Source organism: Camellia sinensis, unplaced genomic scaffold (assembly GCF_055761805.1).
Source record: "Camellia sinensis isolate YWXY unplaced genomic scaffold, ASM5576180v1 Unanchor1, whole genome shotgun sequence".
Lineage (NCBI taxonomy): Eukaryota > Viridiplantae > Streptophyta > Magnoliopsida > Ericales > Theaceae > Camellia > Camellia sinensis.
Window position 1 is genome coordinate 11,976,062 of NW_028128987.1, and position 15,895 is coordinate 11,991,956.

The following is a 15,895-nucleotide window of genomic DNA, read 5'->3' on the forward strand; positions in this document are numbered from 1 at the left end:
AAAAATAATAAAATAAAATACACTTGAATTTAGAAGAACTCCATTGAGAAACAATCGGAAGGTAACTTAATACAACTTTTTTTTATAATGAGACATGGTTCCCATGGAAAGACAACAGATATGGAACAAGAAAGAAAAAGAAACAGCTAGGAATCCTTTGTTGATCCTATAACTGATTGAGTTGAGATCAGAGACTGTTGGAGGGTACAAATCATACCAACTGCACATCAGTGGGAGGAGAGGGAACTATCTACATTTTTCTAACAAACAACACACAAACAATTGGTGGAAAGCCATGACCGTCTCTAACTCAATAGGGAACGTAGAAAAATGTTTCCTAGAAAGTGAAGGAAAAACAAAAGAATAAACAAGGTACTCTGGGAAAAAGTTGACATCATCATCCCCACTTCAAGATGAGCAATGCTTTACTTCATTTCCTGCATGTCCTCCTCAGTTTTCCAAACCACGTCCTCGAGGCATGTTGAAAGATTCTTATAGAACTGCAATATGAAAACACCAGAAAAACATTAACAAACGATAAAATGAAAAATTACAATCAAGTTTTACAATAGAGTCCACACAACATATATTATTATTGAAATATATTAACTAATATTTTAGAGCTGCAAACGAGCCGAGCTGAGCTTTAATATGTTTGGGCTTGTTTATTAAGATTTTAACGAGCTCTAGCTCAATTTGAAAGATAATAGTGCCTATCGCCAGAGCTCTTTTTTCGCTTCCACCGCTTCTTAGACTTTTTTCTCAGCTATGGAAGCATAAAATTCAATGCCAGCATTATCACCCTATTTTAATCTCATTATATCAAAATTTTGAATCTCATTAAATCTTTTCACACGGTATTAACTTAAATTATGAGCACCAACGTGACTGGCCCTGTCAACTAGATTCAGCCTAAACCCTAAATCACATTTTAAAAAATAATCAAAATTGAACTACCAGGGGGACTACATTAAAATAATATTTTCCATGGATATCCAACCCAATTCATTTTGAACAATTAAACTTAGGGCAATAGGAAAGCCACATAACAATTGCCCGTCTTTTAAACAACACAAGGTACACGATATATAAAGGACATTGCCCATTGTTGGTCCTCATAAACATGGAGAAGCAAATAAATTGTAATATTAAAAAAAAAACCTTAGTGGAAGAAGGTACCTTGTGGAATTCCAAAGTGTCACCTTTTGCTTTTCGCACCTCAACCATATGAAGAGATGGTGCCACTTGAAACACCTGATTGAGCCATAAGAGATCAATAAAAATGAAACTTATGATCAAACCACCGACTTGATTGATTAAGCTTTGATTTCTTTAACATACCTCAGTAGCAACATTAAGGTTTCCTTTTCTCCCAGCTTTCACATTTTGAAGCCTCATCTGGAAGGAAAAAATAAGAAGCATGTTATTTCTTTCCTCTATAAGAAGCATGTTATTTCTTTCCTTTTTCCTTTCATTGATTCTCTCCTTGTTATTAGCGGAAGAGGGGTCCACACATTTTTCTTAAAAATACTTAAATGCCAGTTCAACTTTGACTTGACACCTTGTAGTTTTTCTTGTGAACATCAAAACCAAGAGGTTTTGCAGCTTCTTCGATCTTGCTGATTATCTCATTAGCAGGACATTTTGATGTGAACCTTGTTTCCCTCTTAAATCCCTGTAACAGTAGCATTAACACCCGATATGCAAGATGATAAGAATTGATTCTGTAACTGGCAAGTAAAATTTCAAACTACAAATGAAGATAATTCATATCATCTACCAGTTATTTTTATTAAGGTATCTGATTTCAATCAATGGACCCACTCTGATAAGTAATTGCTTTCTTTTGCCAAGTTGCAACAAACAATGAATCAAAAAGACAAACACTCCACATCTATATGATGGCTTTTAACTGCCTCATGACTACAAGATCAGATAAATTGAACATAAAACTTCTCACCGAAGTTCCTATAATGTTAGTATGCGTAAGTTTATCCTCTTTATGCCAAAAGCTTCTATAATTTCAAGTCAATGATGAGGATTGAGCCAAACTTGAAAATTAAACCGTGTAGTCAAGTGTGAATTATATACTAAAAGAAAGTATTTAATAAGATATCAAATTTTTAATGACTTGGGAAATGTCTAACTGGTAAAAAAAAGAAAGTATTTTAGTACTTATATATCAAAATAAAAGAGAAATTCAAAATTGCAATAATATAGAGACATTAAGTTACGCAATAAAACTGTGAGTGATAGAGCATCGCTTAACAGTTATAGCAACACTCTTAGATAATCGATTTCAATTTATGCGTGGTAGATTAATAGTATAGAAAGAAGCGGAGGGATCTTTATATAGTTTTTATAGATTTAGAAAAAACTTACGATAGGGTGCCTAGAAGTATAAATATGATGGGTGTTGGAAAAAAATGATGTCATTAAAGGGAATATTGGTATAATAAAGAACGTGTATAATGAGATTGTGACTACAAGTAGGTCATCTACAGGAGAAACTAATGAATTTCCAATCACTATAGAATTACATATAGGGTCAGTTTTAATTCTTACGCGGACGAGTACTTCTAGCACATTATGTGATTGACAAAAATCAAAAAAATAGAAAGGAAAATATTATAGAACTATAAAGCTAGTGATGCTCTATGGGACAGAACGTTTAAGCAACTAAGAAATGATACATTCATAAAGTGAGTGTAACTAAAATAAGAATACTTATATGAATGTGTGATAAGACTACAACATATTATTTAGAAATGAATATTTTTACAAAATGGTAGGACCAGCACCAACTGAATATAAGTTGAGAGCAAACATACTTACATGGTTTGTACTCCCCCCATCCCATTTTGATAATCCCTTTAGAAAATTCTAACTTTTTTAGTGGACATGTAATCATTGCATTTGAATTCAAATTTTAGAGTACATATTCCAATAATGCCCTTCTCTTTTCATTTTTAATATATTTCTAGTCATTTAAAAAGGGTAGTTTTGGAAAACTAAATATTTTTTACTTTTTCAAATAGGACTAACATTTTGGGACATCCTAAAATGGGAAAAAGGACTAAAAAAATCGATAGAGGGACTATCAAGAAGAGTTAAAGATGCAATGATAAGAAAAAGTGATACGATCCCCATAAATGGAAAATGTTAAAGGGAGGGGAAGACCTAAACAGACTAGGAATGTGATAGTAAAAACAAATATGAATTTATTTAATCTAACTGAAGATATAGCCCTTGATAGAGCTAAATGACGAAAAGAGATTTATGTAGCTGATGCAACCTAATTGGGATACAAAGCATTATTCGGCTTGGATTGGTTAATTAAGTGCGACTCAATTGCTTTAAAATTTTCAAAGATTTGTATGATGGGTAAAAATAAAAGAAAACATATAGGAAATAGATAGATTACATTATTCTGGTTTCCTGGAAACGGGATATAATATGCCACCTAGCATTGTTTCTAATCAAGAAATCAAATTGGATAGTCTACTGCTTAATAGATATTCAGCTGTTCAAAGGTTAAAAGGTGCAACAATAATAAAAAAGAAGCAAACCTGCTCTACATCAAACAAATTCCCAAGGTTGAGTCCCTTTGACATAGAAATCAACTCAAATGCATTCATGGCTACTGGCTGTTCTTCCTTCTTCTCCATCACATGATGTTCCTGTTGTAGATTTTAAAGCATACACTTTGTGAAACAACACTTTTGTGAAGTTACATTACAGCATTTTCTTTCAAATAAATACAAATTCTTCTTTAAGTTTGGAGAACTTACCTCTGAATCCCTAAAAACAGCTTCGACATCATCCAAATTTGTATCTTCTTTTTCCTCAAACACAGGTGGCTTATAATCTCGTTTAAACCATTCATCTTCCAAAATTTCAGGAATAGTGATGCGCTGCCACAGGATGCGTTAAATTGGACAGGTAAAACCAAAAAAAAAAAATAATACTACGTAAAAGATAAGCCAGAAACTACATTTCACTTCAGTTATAAACTATTAATAATAAATATGCTGAAGGACCAAGTAACTGGCACAAGTATAATCTAGCCAAAGCTTGTACATAACACCTAAGCAACAAGAGGGAAGACCATGCTTACGAAACAAAATATGAAATTTTCTACAACAAATTAACGTCAATCATGAACATAGCTAGTTACAGAAATTTACAAAGGAAAGAAAAAGTGAACCAAATTAAACAAACATCTAAGCTTCGATTTCAATCTTGCACCTCCAATGGCACTAGAACTAGGTTTTACTACTGAATTCAGTTACCAGAGTGTATGCAAGTTAAAAAATGCTCAAGTCAGAAATAAAGCCACAAATTCATCAAAAAAATGTGAACTTAAGAAACTTACAGTCATAGGGTTGGGATCCAAGATTCGAGTTATCAATTTCATGGCACCAAAAGACAGCCAATGGGGGCAAGTAAATTCAGCCGCTGAAATCTGCAAACAGACCCAAAGAAACTAACAAACGCATAATGGAGAAAAATGGTTGAACAGTGCCATGAAATCAGTACAATGCTCACTTTTTTATACAGGTTGATAAGATTAGAATCATCAAAAGGCAAGTAACCTGCAAGCAATACAAAGAGTATGACTCCACAAGACCACAAGTCTGCAGTTGCCCCGTCATAGCCACGATCATTGAGGACCTGAACAGAAAGACAACACATCACCACAGACACAAGAACAAAAAGGAAGAAAATGGATTATACCCGAGGAAAACAAGTACGCATAATTGAACAACCATCCATACCTCGGGAGCGACATAGTTTGGCGTTCCACATGTAGTATGAAGTAGACCATCATCCTGCCAAATCAATCTCAAAATAAGAACTACTTCCCAAATACTCTAGAAGATGTCAAAAGTAAGTTAAGAATACAGACATGTATTTTGTAGATGAAAAGGAAAAGACCATTAGAAATGTTAGAATTTACCATCACCTACCACCACTACCACCTCACCTACTCCACTAAACCACTCCACTAAACCTAACCCACTACACCACTACCACCTCACCTACTCCACTAAAACCCACTACACCACTATCACCATCCACTACACACCATCCACTACACCTACATCTATATAAGGAACTATTTGTAATAGACAGAATATATAATAGATCAATCAATATCAATCAATAATACAGTATTTTTTTACTTGGTATCAGAGCTATAAGATTTAGACCTATATATTGTTTTTCCCCCGGCGGGCAGCCGGCCGGCAACCTTGCCTTCGCTGCCCGTTGGAGTTTTTCTATACATACCTTCTCTCTCCATCTCTGTCTCACACAATCCCAGAATCACGCTCATGTTTCTTCATCTTCGGTGAAGATCAATTGATGAGGATCACAGATCACAAAGCTTTATTCGATAGAACATAGGATTTCGGCTTCATCTTCTCTAACCCTCTATTCTATCTCTCTCTAAACCCTAGCCCTTGAAATCGAAACGCTATTGTATCTTCGATCTATGTCTGAAATAAACCAAAACCCTTGATTGAATCAAGTCGAAACCCTTGAAATCACTTGATGAAGAAGATGAAACCCTTGAAATGAAACTCAGTGCATCCAAATTGGCTTCCTGAAGAAGATGAACCGACTCTTTAGAATGCTGAAATCATCTGAAATTCGTCAACCATCTTCAAATCCAGATGTGGAAATTATGCCTCTTTTCAGATGCTCGTGCATGGCTCCATGGTGCCGGTCCAAGTGGAAGGTTCGGATGAACAATACCAGCAGTCATTATTTCTTGCGAAGTGGAAGATTGGTCCAAGACAAGAGACCCTCCTCTTCTGTGGCAGCAAGTGAATTGGGTTTTTTGAGGCCAAGACACACACAGTGGTTTAAGATTGATGATGTTGGCATGGATACAGTGATGTTTTTGGAACAGATTGATGTTGTTCTGCTGTTGAGCGAGGAAGACTCAAAGATTTTCAAGTACCTAGATTCTCTTGAGGAGAATAAAGAAGAAAAGAGCAAACAACACAGGGGGGACATAGCACACACTGTCACTCTCTCTCTCTAATAATCACCCCCACATGCCTCAAGATATTTCACGTGGGTACTCCACCTCCATAGACACATCAAATATTTTATTCACACCCAAAATCATCATTTTCCACCGCCCCACTTTTTAAACATATTATTATTATTATTATTATTAATATTATTATTATTATTTTAAATATCTTATTATTATTTCTTTCTTTTATTTTTTTTTTTATTTTTTTTTTCACTTTATTAAAAAAAAAAAAAAAAAAAAAAAAAAAAAAAAAACAATTGCAACCAATTTACAAATTTGCACAATACACTCATTTTATTCATATCGGGATCAACCCCGATCCACATTTTACACACAAAAAAAAAAAAAAAAAAAAAAAAAAAAAAAAAAAAAAAAACAACAACAACAACAACAACAAAAAAAAAAATCCACAACCACAGCTTTGTTTTCTTTTCTGCAGACGGCCACCCACCGACCTACTCTGCCGCCGGTCTCTTCTTTTTGCCTCCGTCCTGGGCGGTCCTTGACGGTGCTGCCTCCGTGTTTCCCACTCCACTGGGCACGATCACTAACCCCTGCTCCTCCACTGCAGCATATGGTGGACCTCCAAATCGGAACATCACGGTGGCCTTCCGTTTCAGCTCCTTGTTTTCCGCCTTTAGCACACTTATCTCTGCTCGCGCATCCTTATACATGCGTTGGAGCAGAGCCAGTTGGGCGTTTAACTGCTGCACCTCATTTGTCCTGCTCTGCAGCCGGTGCGACAAGTTTGTGACCGCCGTCATGGTTTCCACACATGACTTCAGAGTATACTGATTGGCCTCAATATCAGTTTGCACCGCCATTTTTTGCTCCACCGACCGCATCGGAAAGTTCAACGGAGCAAACACAGAGGTGTTTGGTTGAGGTTCCAGTGCCACCGCACCAGTTATCTCTCTTGTTGACTCATTGAGGTCGGGAAAGAGAGTGAGTAGACCACGGGATGAAGATGCCGTATTCTGGGTAGCTGAACGGGAAGAAGAGGCCATTGTTCAGATGTTTCAGAGAAGGGTTGGATACAAAGTCTTTACCGAGTGTTTCCGAATGACAATGTTCAGAGAGTTTCAGACTGGTTTCCACAGCCTCCGCATTGGTTTATATCGACACTGACGAAGCGGCCGACACGCGTACTGTCGATCACGTGCATCGCCGCGTGTCTGGCGCGCCTTTTGATGGCTCGTCTTTTGATGAATTGGGCACGCCTTTTGATGGCACGCCTTTTTGACAAAAATGGACACACCTTTTGAGGGTGCAACTTTTACAAGGGTCCGACAAGACTCTGTAAACTGTCCCGACATAGATTCCGGTTAGTTTCTACAAGGGTCCGACAAGACTCTGTAAACTGTCCCGACACTGATTCCGGTTAGTTTCTACAAGGGTCCGACAAGACTCTGTAAACTGTCCCGACATAGATTCCGGTTAGTTTCTACAAGGGTCCGACAAGACTCTGTAAACTGTCCCGACATAGATTCCGGTTAGTTTCTACAAGGGTCCGACAAGACTCTGTAAACTGTCCCGACATTGATTCCGGTTAGCTCCTTTATGGGTCCGACAAGACTCTGTAAACTGTCCCGACATTGATTCCGGTTAGCTCCTTTATGGGTCCGACAAGACTCTGTAAACTGTCCCGACATTGATTCCGGTTAGTTTCTACAAGGGTCCAGCAAGACTCCGTAAACTGTCACAACAACTGTCACAACATTGTCTGCTACAACGGTCCGACATGACCCCATAAACTGTCTTCTCCAACGGTCCGACATGACCCCGTAAACTGTCTTCTACAACGGTCCGACATGACCCCATAAACTGTCTTCTACAACAGTCTGACACGACCATACAGTGTCTCCTATCCTTTTTATGTATTTTCTTGTTTTGTTACTCTCTCCAAACTCAAGTTGGTTCGTTTCTATCCTCCTTGAGTTTGCGGGGGGCTGTTAGAATTTACCATCACCTACCACCACTACCACCTCACCTACTCCACTAAACCACTCCACTAAACCTAACCCACTACACCACTACCACCTCACCTACTCCACTAAAACCCACTACACCACTATCACCATCCACTACACACCATCCACTACACCTACATCTATATAAGGAACTATTTGTAATAGACAGAATATATAATAGATCAATCAATATCAATCAATAATACAGTATTTTTTTACTAGAAATTCACTTATTTAAACTTAAGTAATCAGACCTGAAATGGAACAAAAGAAACAAAGTGCTCTACATGCCTCTGCAGTGGGAAAACACTTTATGCCAAGAAGATATCCAAGAGAATTCATGAATGCCCACTTAGGTGATGAGTATGTGGGTTTGTACTTATTTTAATTTTAATTTTTTTGGATAAATATGTGGGTTTGTACTTATTGGCTCTGGCATGGGTGAGAATGTGCGTGTTTCTTGCATACGAAACACACTAGAAGATTTTTTGTTTTTTTTTTTTTTAAAAAAGGAACAGATGAATAGTAGACGATTTGAGCAAGGAATTATGAAGGCACAAGCCATGATTCCTTGCATAGCCTCCATTGGTGATCTTATGTGAAACAAATCATTGGATTGTCAACTAGATTGAGGGAAGTATTAGTTCATTTCAATGGTTAATAGACAAGTACCAAAAGATTCTCAAAAACTACTTATGCTTTCGTGAGCTTAAAGAACCATCGGAATTGTGATAACATTGGCTACATTTAATTACTCATGCTTATCAGCAAGCATTATTGTTTTTAGGATCTGAATTTGTTATCCATTCAATGGAAACTGTTGTTGGATACTCTCTAAGTAAGTTCTTAGTTGTTTGAACCCATCTAGCAAAATCATATTCGCAGTCCATTGTATTCCAACTTGTTAGCCCCAAGGTTTTATAAATACATTATATATTGATTTTGATAATAACAATGTGATTTTAAGAATATATTTAATCCATTTAATACTATTCCAAATTCTTGAGTTGATTCACATTGTTCTTATATCAATTGATTTCTTTGTGGAACTAACTTTGTGTTTGAAAAGTTTTGGAATTCTAAATGTTTGCTTTGAAGGTGTCAACCCCGTATTGTCGGCACTATGTTATGAATTTTTTGAACTTAAGGTGTCAAGCTCTTCTATGAAGGTGTTGACCCCCAAAAATCAGTGCATAGTGGACTTTCTCACAGATAAGCAAAGTGTCAACCCCCTACTAAGGTGTCAACTAGATCTAGAAGTGAGATTTTTTCCAGCCCAAGGCGTCGAGCCTTGTATCAAGGCGTATACTACATTTCCCAGATTCACCCAGCAATACAAGATGTCGACCTGCCACAGAAAAGGTGTCGACTACATGATCTGAAGCTGTCAGGAATTTCTTTTCAAACCAGGAAGGTGTAGATCCCTTATCAGGTGTTGTCAACCCCCAAACTTGCAAATTTGAGCAGGAACTTTGAACTTCAAACGATTATTTTTGCATTTAATGCACCTAAATAAAACTACCTTAAATGTTTATAATTCATTAAGGAACCATAAAGGAGGTCAATACTCACAAGAAGACAAAAACAATCTTCAATCCTTCAAGCTATCAAAGATTCAAGTTAAGATCTTACGTATTTCACTTGTCCTTTTGATCTATTGTTCTTCATGGTTGTAAATCTACTCTTGGGGACTCACTACTCAGGTTTTTACTCTCATTTATTGTTTCAATCATTTGTCAAAGGGTTTGAATACCTTAGGTTGGGAAACTTGAGTATTTGGGGGAAATATTTTATGGTTCTTGTATACCCAAAAGCAGGGGTTTTTTTTTTTTTTTTTTTTTTTTTTTTTTTGGGGGGGGGGGGGGGAATAGAAGGTCTTGTAAGCACCCAGAAGCTTGTTAGTTGTATTACTATTTCAAATAATGGAGAAACTCAAGGAGAAGACTAAGGAAGTGGACATAAGCTTGGATTGAGACAAACAGCTATACATCATGTGATTATTTCATTTCATTCTACTCTAAATTTAGATCTACTTTCACATTTGCATAAATCCTTGATTTTGTAAAAATGTTTGTTAAAACCCCCCGCCCCCCCAACAGAAGATATATAGTGGGAACTTTCAGTAATTGTACTATGTTATATACGTTGCATAAAAATTATTATTGCCGCCAAAGCAAATTAAAAATATATAAATAATAAGTAAATAAATTGATGAAGAAACATGAAGAAAGCTTTGCACAATTAGAGAATTCAAAATGTCAAAAATTACCCGGACTTGCTGGGACAGAGCACTTAATCCAAAATCAGAAACTTTCAGGTTTCCATATGTATCCAACAGCAAATTTTCTGGCTGCACCAAGAACCAAAATTGGGGGGACAGGGAATGAATAATACCTTGTATAGAAGGATGATCAATTCAAACTATATACATTTGGAATTGTCAACATGTGCAAAAGTGACACAAGTACCTTCAAATCTCTGTGGAAGACACCCCTACTATGGCAATAATCAACAGCATTGATAAGCTGTTGGAAATACCTCCGTGCTTCATCTTCTCTCATTCGTCCATGGTTTACCTTCATAAATGATATTCTCACACAACGTTACAGATAATTAAGCAATTAAAGTTACAAATCATATAGTGCAGCAATAACATGTAATATTAAGCCGAAAGGTAAAAAAGAAAAATCACATTTATACCTTGCATAAAATGGCTCCAAACCCATTAAAAATAGAGAGGAAAAAACAATAATATGCATTCAAATGCAAACAGTAAACTGACTTACAATTTTGTCAAAGAGTTCTCCCCCAGTTACAAACTCCAAAACAATAAATATCTTGGTCTTGCTCCCCATTACCTGAAGAGAAATAAAATTTGAAGTGAGACAGAAAATTTCAACAGGTTTTTCACAAATTATTTTATGATAAGAAATGAGAACTCATCAAGTGTTGTTTAAAGTGATAGTTGAAACAACGCTAGTTTGCTTTCCAATCAAGAGTTATCCTTCAAATATGCAACTACGGTAGTTATTTACCTATTATATAAATTACATATATTCTAAGAAGAGCTTATTTCACATGCAAAGTAGATGAGCTATAAGACAGTAATTCAATACAGATTATATAAATTACATATATTCTAAGAAGAGCTTATTTCACAAGCAAACTAGATGAGTTGTAACACAGTAATTTAATTTAAAATTATATAGTTTAGTAAATTAGTATTAGAGTCTAATCAAGAATAAGTAAATATTTTACCCCACCACTACACAATTGTATCTTTGCCTAAATGGTACAATAAGAATATTCCTTCACTAAAGGCTTGCCCTAATGGTGCACTTCCGCACATTTTTATTACAATTTTACCTTAACATCAAATAACAATTTTGTCCCCATCCTTATCCTCCCACCCCGCACCCCCACCAAGTCTAGCTGGCACCCTTCCCTTGCGATCAGGCCTAGTAGACACCCTCCTTCCGCCCACAACCACCCCTCCCCAGCCCATCCCTTCCCAGCTACCCCCATCCCTCCCTCAGCCATTCCCCAGCCTCACCACCCTTGCAGCAATGCCACCCCCACAACTCCGCCATTCCTACTCCCGCAACCCCCAGCTGACATAGAGAGAGAATGGGTTGAGCACAAGAGAGAGAAGGGGGGAGGATCGCAGTGGTGCTCAAGAGGAGTTGGAGGGCGGGGAGTGCTGGGAAAGGGATGAGGATTGGTGGGTGGGCTGGGCATGGCAGCCACACCATCAAAGGAGGCGGTGGAGGCGGTGGTGGTGGGTGGTGGCTAAGGTGGAGAAAGGAGTAGCCAAAAGTGGGAAAGTGGCAGGGAGGGGGGGGGGGCAGTGAGGGTGCAAAGAAAGGAGTAAAATTGCGAATATGGCAAGGTTCAAGAAAAATAGGCGGTGATGTAAGTTAATATTCAAATATAATATAATCTGTAACAAAAAAAATATTCAAATATAATTAGGTGAAAAAGTAATGAAATCTTGTAGAACTTAAAGATTGAACATTCAAAACATGTATTGATAAGGTTTTTACTTAAGATTTATATAACTAGAAAATAAAAAGAGAAAATAGCATTATATACAAAATTTATAAATAAAAAAAATTAAAAAATAGAAGTGTAACGGTCATAATGGCTGTAACGGTGCTGTAGCGGCAATGTAATGGCCATTACGGCCTTTACATAATGGCAGTGGCCGTTACAGTTGTGAATTTCTGTCACACTATTATAGCGACCATAACAGGTGGCGGTAACCACAACAACCGTTATGTAATGTTTGCGATCGTTTTTTAAAACCTTGTCAGGGAGCAATTTTGGCAACTAAGAGTCCAAAGAAATGGGGGGTCCAAAGAAAAAGAGTGGGGACAGATAGCAGCACTATTTCTTGTATTATATATTTGATTATTCAATAATAAACTGAGAGATTTTCCTCTCCAAATTTTGGTTAACAGTTAAAACATTCATTAGAATTCAATACAAAGCTGCATGCATATTTCCAGGATATTGTAATTAATCTGAATTACAATAGGAAACAATGCTCTGTTGGACATTAAACTGATTTCAACTATTGCTAGTAATAATTTTCAGCACAGAAGAGAATGTGTGAACTGTGAATTGAAGTTGGACACATACAGGAAAGAAAGAGAATCGTATAAAGTACAAAGAGACCTAAGACTTTAGATAAACAGAATGCTCGTAAGAAAGACACAATATAACAGAATGAAGAAGATTTCGGGGAAAACTGTCAAGTTGCGTCAACAATTGAAGTTATATTTAGAAAGCAACAATATTGTAATTGTTACAGAGTCTTGGGTAGAACTCAACCCCAAAAACTAGCTCAAGAGGTGAGAGTTCCCTCACTCTTAGGCGATGTGGGACTGCGCTTCACACCCTCCCTCATGCCCAGTGTGCTCATTCGGCAGCACCTGCAGCATGTAGGCTAGGGACACGCATCCTACCCATCCCTAAGTACTTCGGCTCTAATACCATGTTACACGGTCTTGGTAGAACTCAACCACAAAAGCTAGTTCAAGAGGTGATGGTGTCCTCACGCTTATATGCTTAATATTATTTTAGTACTTGGGCGATATAGGACTCCGCTTTATAGCAATTATGCTGTGTAATTAGTACAAAGATAGCAGTCAAAATAAAAACCTCCACCACACACACGTACGCACACACACACTGAGAGAGAGAGAGAGAGAGAGAGAGAGACCTCATATAAGCGAACAACATTTGGATGTTTTATCAACTTCATTGTGGCTACTTCTCGCTTTATCTGCATTACATGTAAGAAACCAGATATAATCAGGTTATACCTTCTTTCAACAAAATGTAAAATAAAGACCATAACAGAAGCACACCAAAATATTAAGAAAATGAGAATGTCTTAAGCCATGAAATGGGACACATCACCTATACCCTTTTCAAAGGAACATGTGAAAATAATTATGGAACAAGTGAAGCTACATAACGCCTAATTTTAAATAACTAAATGATCTCAAGATGAATGGAAAGAGAAACATCAAGATTTAAAAAGGGAGAAAAAACCACCTGTTCAGCCATTTTGTGTTTAAGAACTTTCTCCTTGTCGAGGATCTTGAGAGCTACTGGTTCCCCAGTCTCAGAATTCCTTGCAAACTTCACTTTTGCAAATGTTCCCTCACCTATTGTCCGTCCCACCTCATATTTACCCACTAGACGCTTGATTTTAGATGGATTCATACTTGATTTATGGGGGGAAATCCTCTTATGATTACAGTTTTTTAGACTTCTGAAAATCTGCCTGAAATGCATACCAAAAACATGCATTAGAGACCCACGTAATAGCCACATAATCTTAAGCAAATATCATTTAAATCAAGAAAAGACAACAACCATTGCGGTGTACAAAAATAGCTAGCGTTTCACAAATTAGTAAGCATGTCCACAGAAAGGAAACCTAAAGTCTCATAAAATTTTGCAATCCAATCATATACAAGTCAAAAGTAAAAATAATTAAAAACAAAAGTCAAGCCATTGAATTTTTTTAAGTTGAGCAATAAATTTTAGAATACATGTATGCGTACATTAATGCATATTGAACAAGAAGTTTTGGGTCATTGCTTGCATCAGACTAGTATTTCTGTATTAAAATGCCCCTAAACTAAATTTTCTTATCAACTAAAAACGAATTATTTCCACAATTCAAACAACGGAAGTAGGAGCAAAGAAATTAACAATGATAATGGATGGGGATTCCATTTTCAGCTGCCAAACACCAAAAGATATTAAGCACAATAATATTCCAAAGACAGCATGCTGAGTAAAAAGATTTTCCCACTGCCACAATAATAACTCAATCATTGAGACAAAAATATTATTAAAAAATCTAACGTATAATTAGCCAACTTACGGCAGAGCTGGATAATAAAAACAACTTACATAATTAGCCAAATTATAAATAAATAAAAAAAGCCTATGTTCAATCAACCAACCAATACCAGTACCCAAATCATGGATAAGAGAAAACATACCCTGGTAACTTCCAAGAATTAAAAAAAGAATTACTTAACCAATAAAAGGGTTCCAACTTCCAACCCAGAGAGAGAGAGAGAGAGAGAGAGAGAGTTGTAAATCCATAGTTTTGGAATTTCCACAAAATTAATGAAGAAGCACAATAAAAAAAATTTTAAAAAAAGAAGAAGAAGATAGTTATTTGTATATCTGTGTATGTATTCTGTATTCATCATAGTAAAGTGATCCAATTTCCTACACCATATACAGCTCAAAAATGGAACAGATCAATTAAAACACCACACAAGCATACAGACAGGAGAGGAATATGCAGTGACAATCTCTGGGCCAAAGTGACCCAATTCAACTACAAATTGAAAGATCTTAAGCCTCCAACAAAGGAAAATACCTAAAAAAACTTGTGCAAGAATGAAATTGAGAGTGAAATGAAATCATTAACCCAACACATATTTCCAAAAAGACTAATAATACATGTAATCATATCATACATATTATACCCACAATTCTTCAAATTCACCACAGCCCTGCTAATAATTATGACAAAAACAACAAACACATAGATACATATATGAACAAGATGGTGATATATATAGAGAAAGATGAGAAAAAGAAACAAAGGGATATACTTGAAAACAAAACAGTGTGCCGGAGAAGATAAGAGGAAAGATCTTAGAAGGGGCTAGTGGCGATCATACCAAAAGAGCAGCCTCCTAGTCCGATTGAGTCAAAGTGTAATTGACAGATGTGCGTGTGGGTGTGTTAGAGAGAGAGAGAGAGCGCTAGAGAGAGAGGGACTTGTACGGTCTAAAAAAGGCTGCAACTGCAAAAGCAGGGAAAGGAAAGAAAGGCAATGCATCTTCTTTTCATTCGTTGGGAATTTATGTCTGGCTGGCTATTGGCCTCATGTGGTCGGCTTGGTAACATGACAACAGTAAAAATGAAGCACAGTTAGTTAAGAGAATAAATTTTAAGTTGTCTAATTAATATTTGGTGTAGATTTAATGTTTTTCATTATGTGAATTTTGATTTAAGTGAAATTTGTCTTGGGAGGTTAGATAAGTTCTTAAGTTATAGTTTCCTCGTTTGGAAAGACATGTAAGGGACGTTGTCTTGAATCTACGGGAGAGTGGGGAAGATTTTTCTGTAACAAAAAAAAAAAAAAAAAAGAGTTGTACTCCGTTCTCGTTTGAAAATATATTATTTTAGTAATTTTTAAAATTTTTATAAAAAGATATGAAAAAAATAAAAAAAAATAATGTGATAATTTATAATGACTTTTTAACTAAAATGATTACTCCCTAAACAAAGGCCAAGTTTAGCATACACAAAATAATTTATCTTTTTATCTTTT

At 36.3% G+C, this 15,895-nt stretch overlaps 1 protein-coding gene across 8 annotated transcripts; it reads right to left on the reverse strand.

Annotated features, from left to right (window-relative positions):
• Positions 1-18: 18 nt before the first annotated feature.
• Positions 19-15,484, reverse strand: LOC114313232 (CBL-interacting serine/threonine-protein kinase 3). Of its 8 annotated transcripts, none has more exons than XM_082911028.1 (15): positions 15,240-15,484; positions 13,582-13,813; positions 13,244-13,306; positions 10,806-10,877; positions 10,488-10,595; positions 10,289-10,369; positions 4,779-4,832; positions 4,549-4,674; positions 4,376-4,465; positions 3,792-3,914; positions 3,570-3,680; positions 1,562-1,675; positions 1,342-1,398; positions 1,180-1,254; positions 19-500 (listed from the first exon to the last, which is right to left on the reverse strand). In XM_082911028.1, exons 2-15 carry the CDS (start codon positions 13,750-13,752, stop codon positions 426-428), a joined length of 1,320 nt encoding a protein of 439 aa, XP_082767154.1. In that variant the 5' UTR covers positions 13,753-13,813; positions 15,240-15,484; the 3' UTR covers positions 19-425. The 8 variants fall into 8 exon arrangements, with proteins under 8 accessions (XP_082767154.1, XP_082767155.1, XP_082767156.1 ...); XM_082911029.1 differs by having other exon boundaries at positions 15,171-15,483; XM_082911030.1 differs by having other exon boundaries at positions 15,033-15,374.
• Between the last annotated feature and the right edge of the window lie 411 nt (positions 15,485-15,895).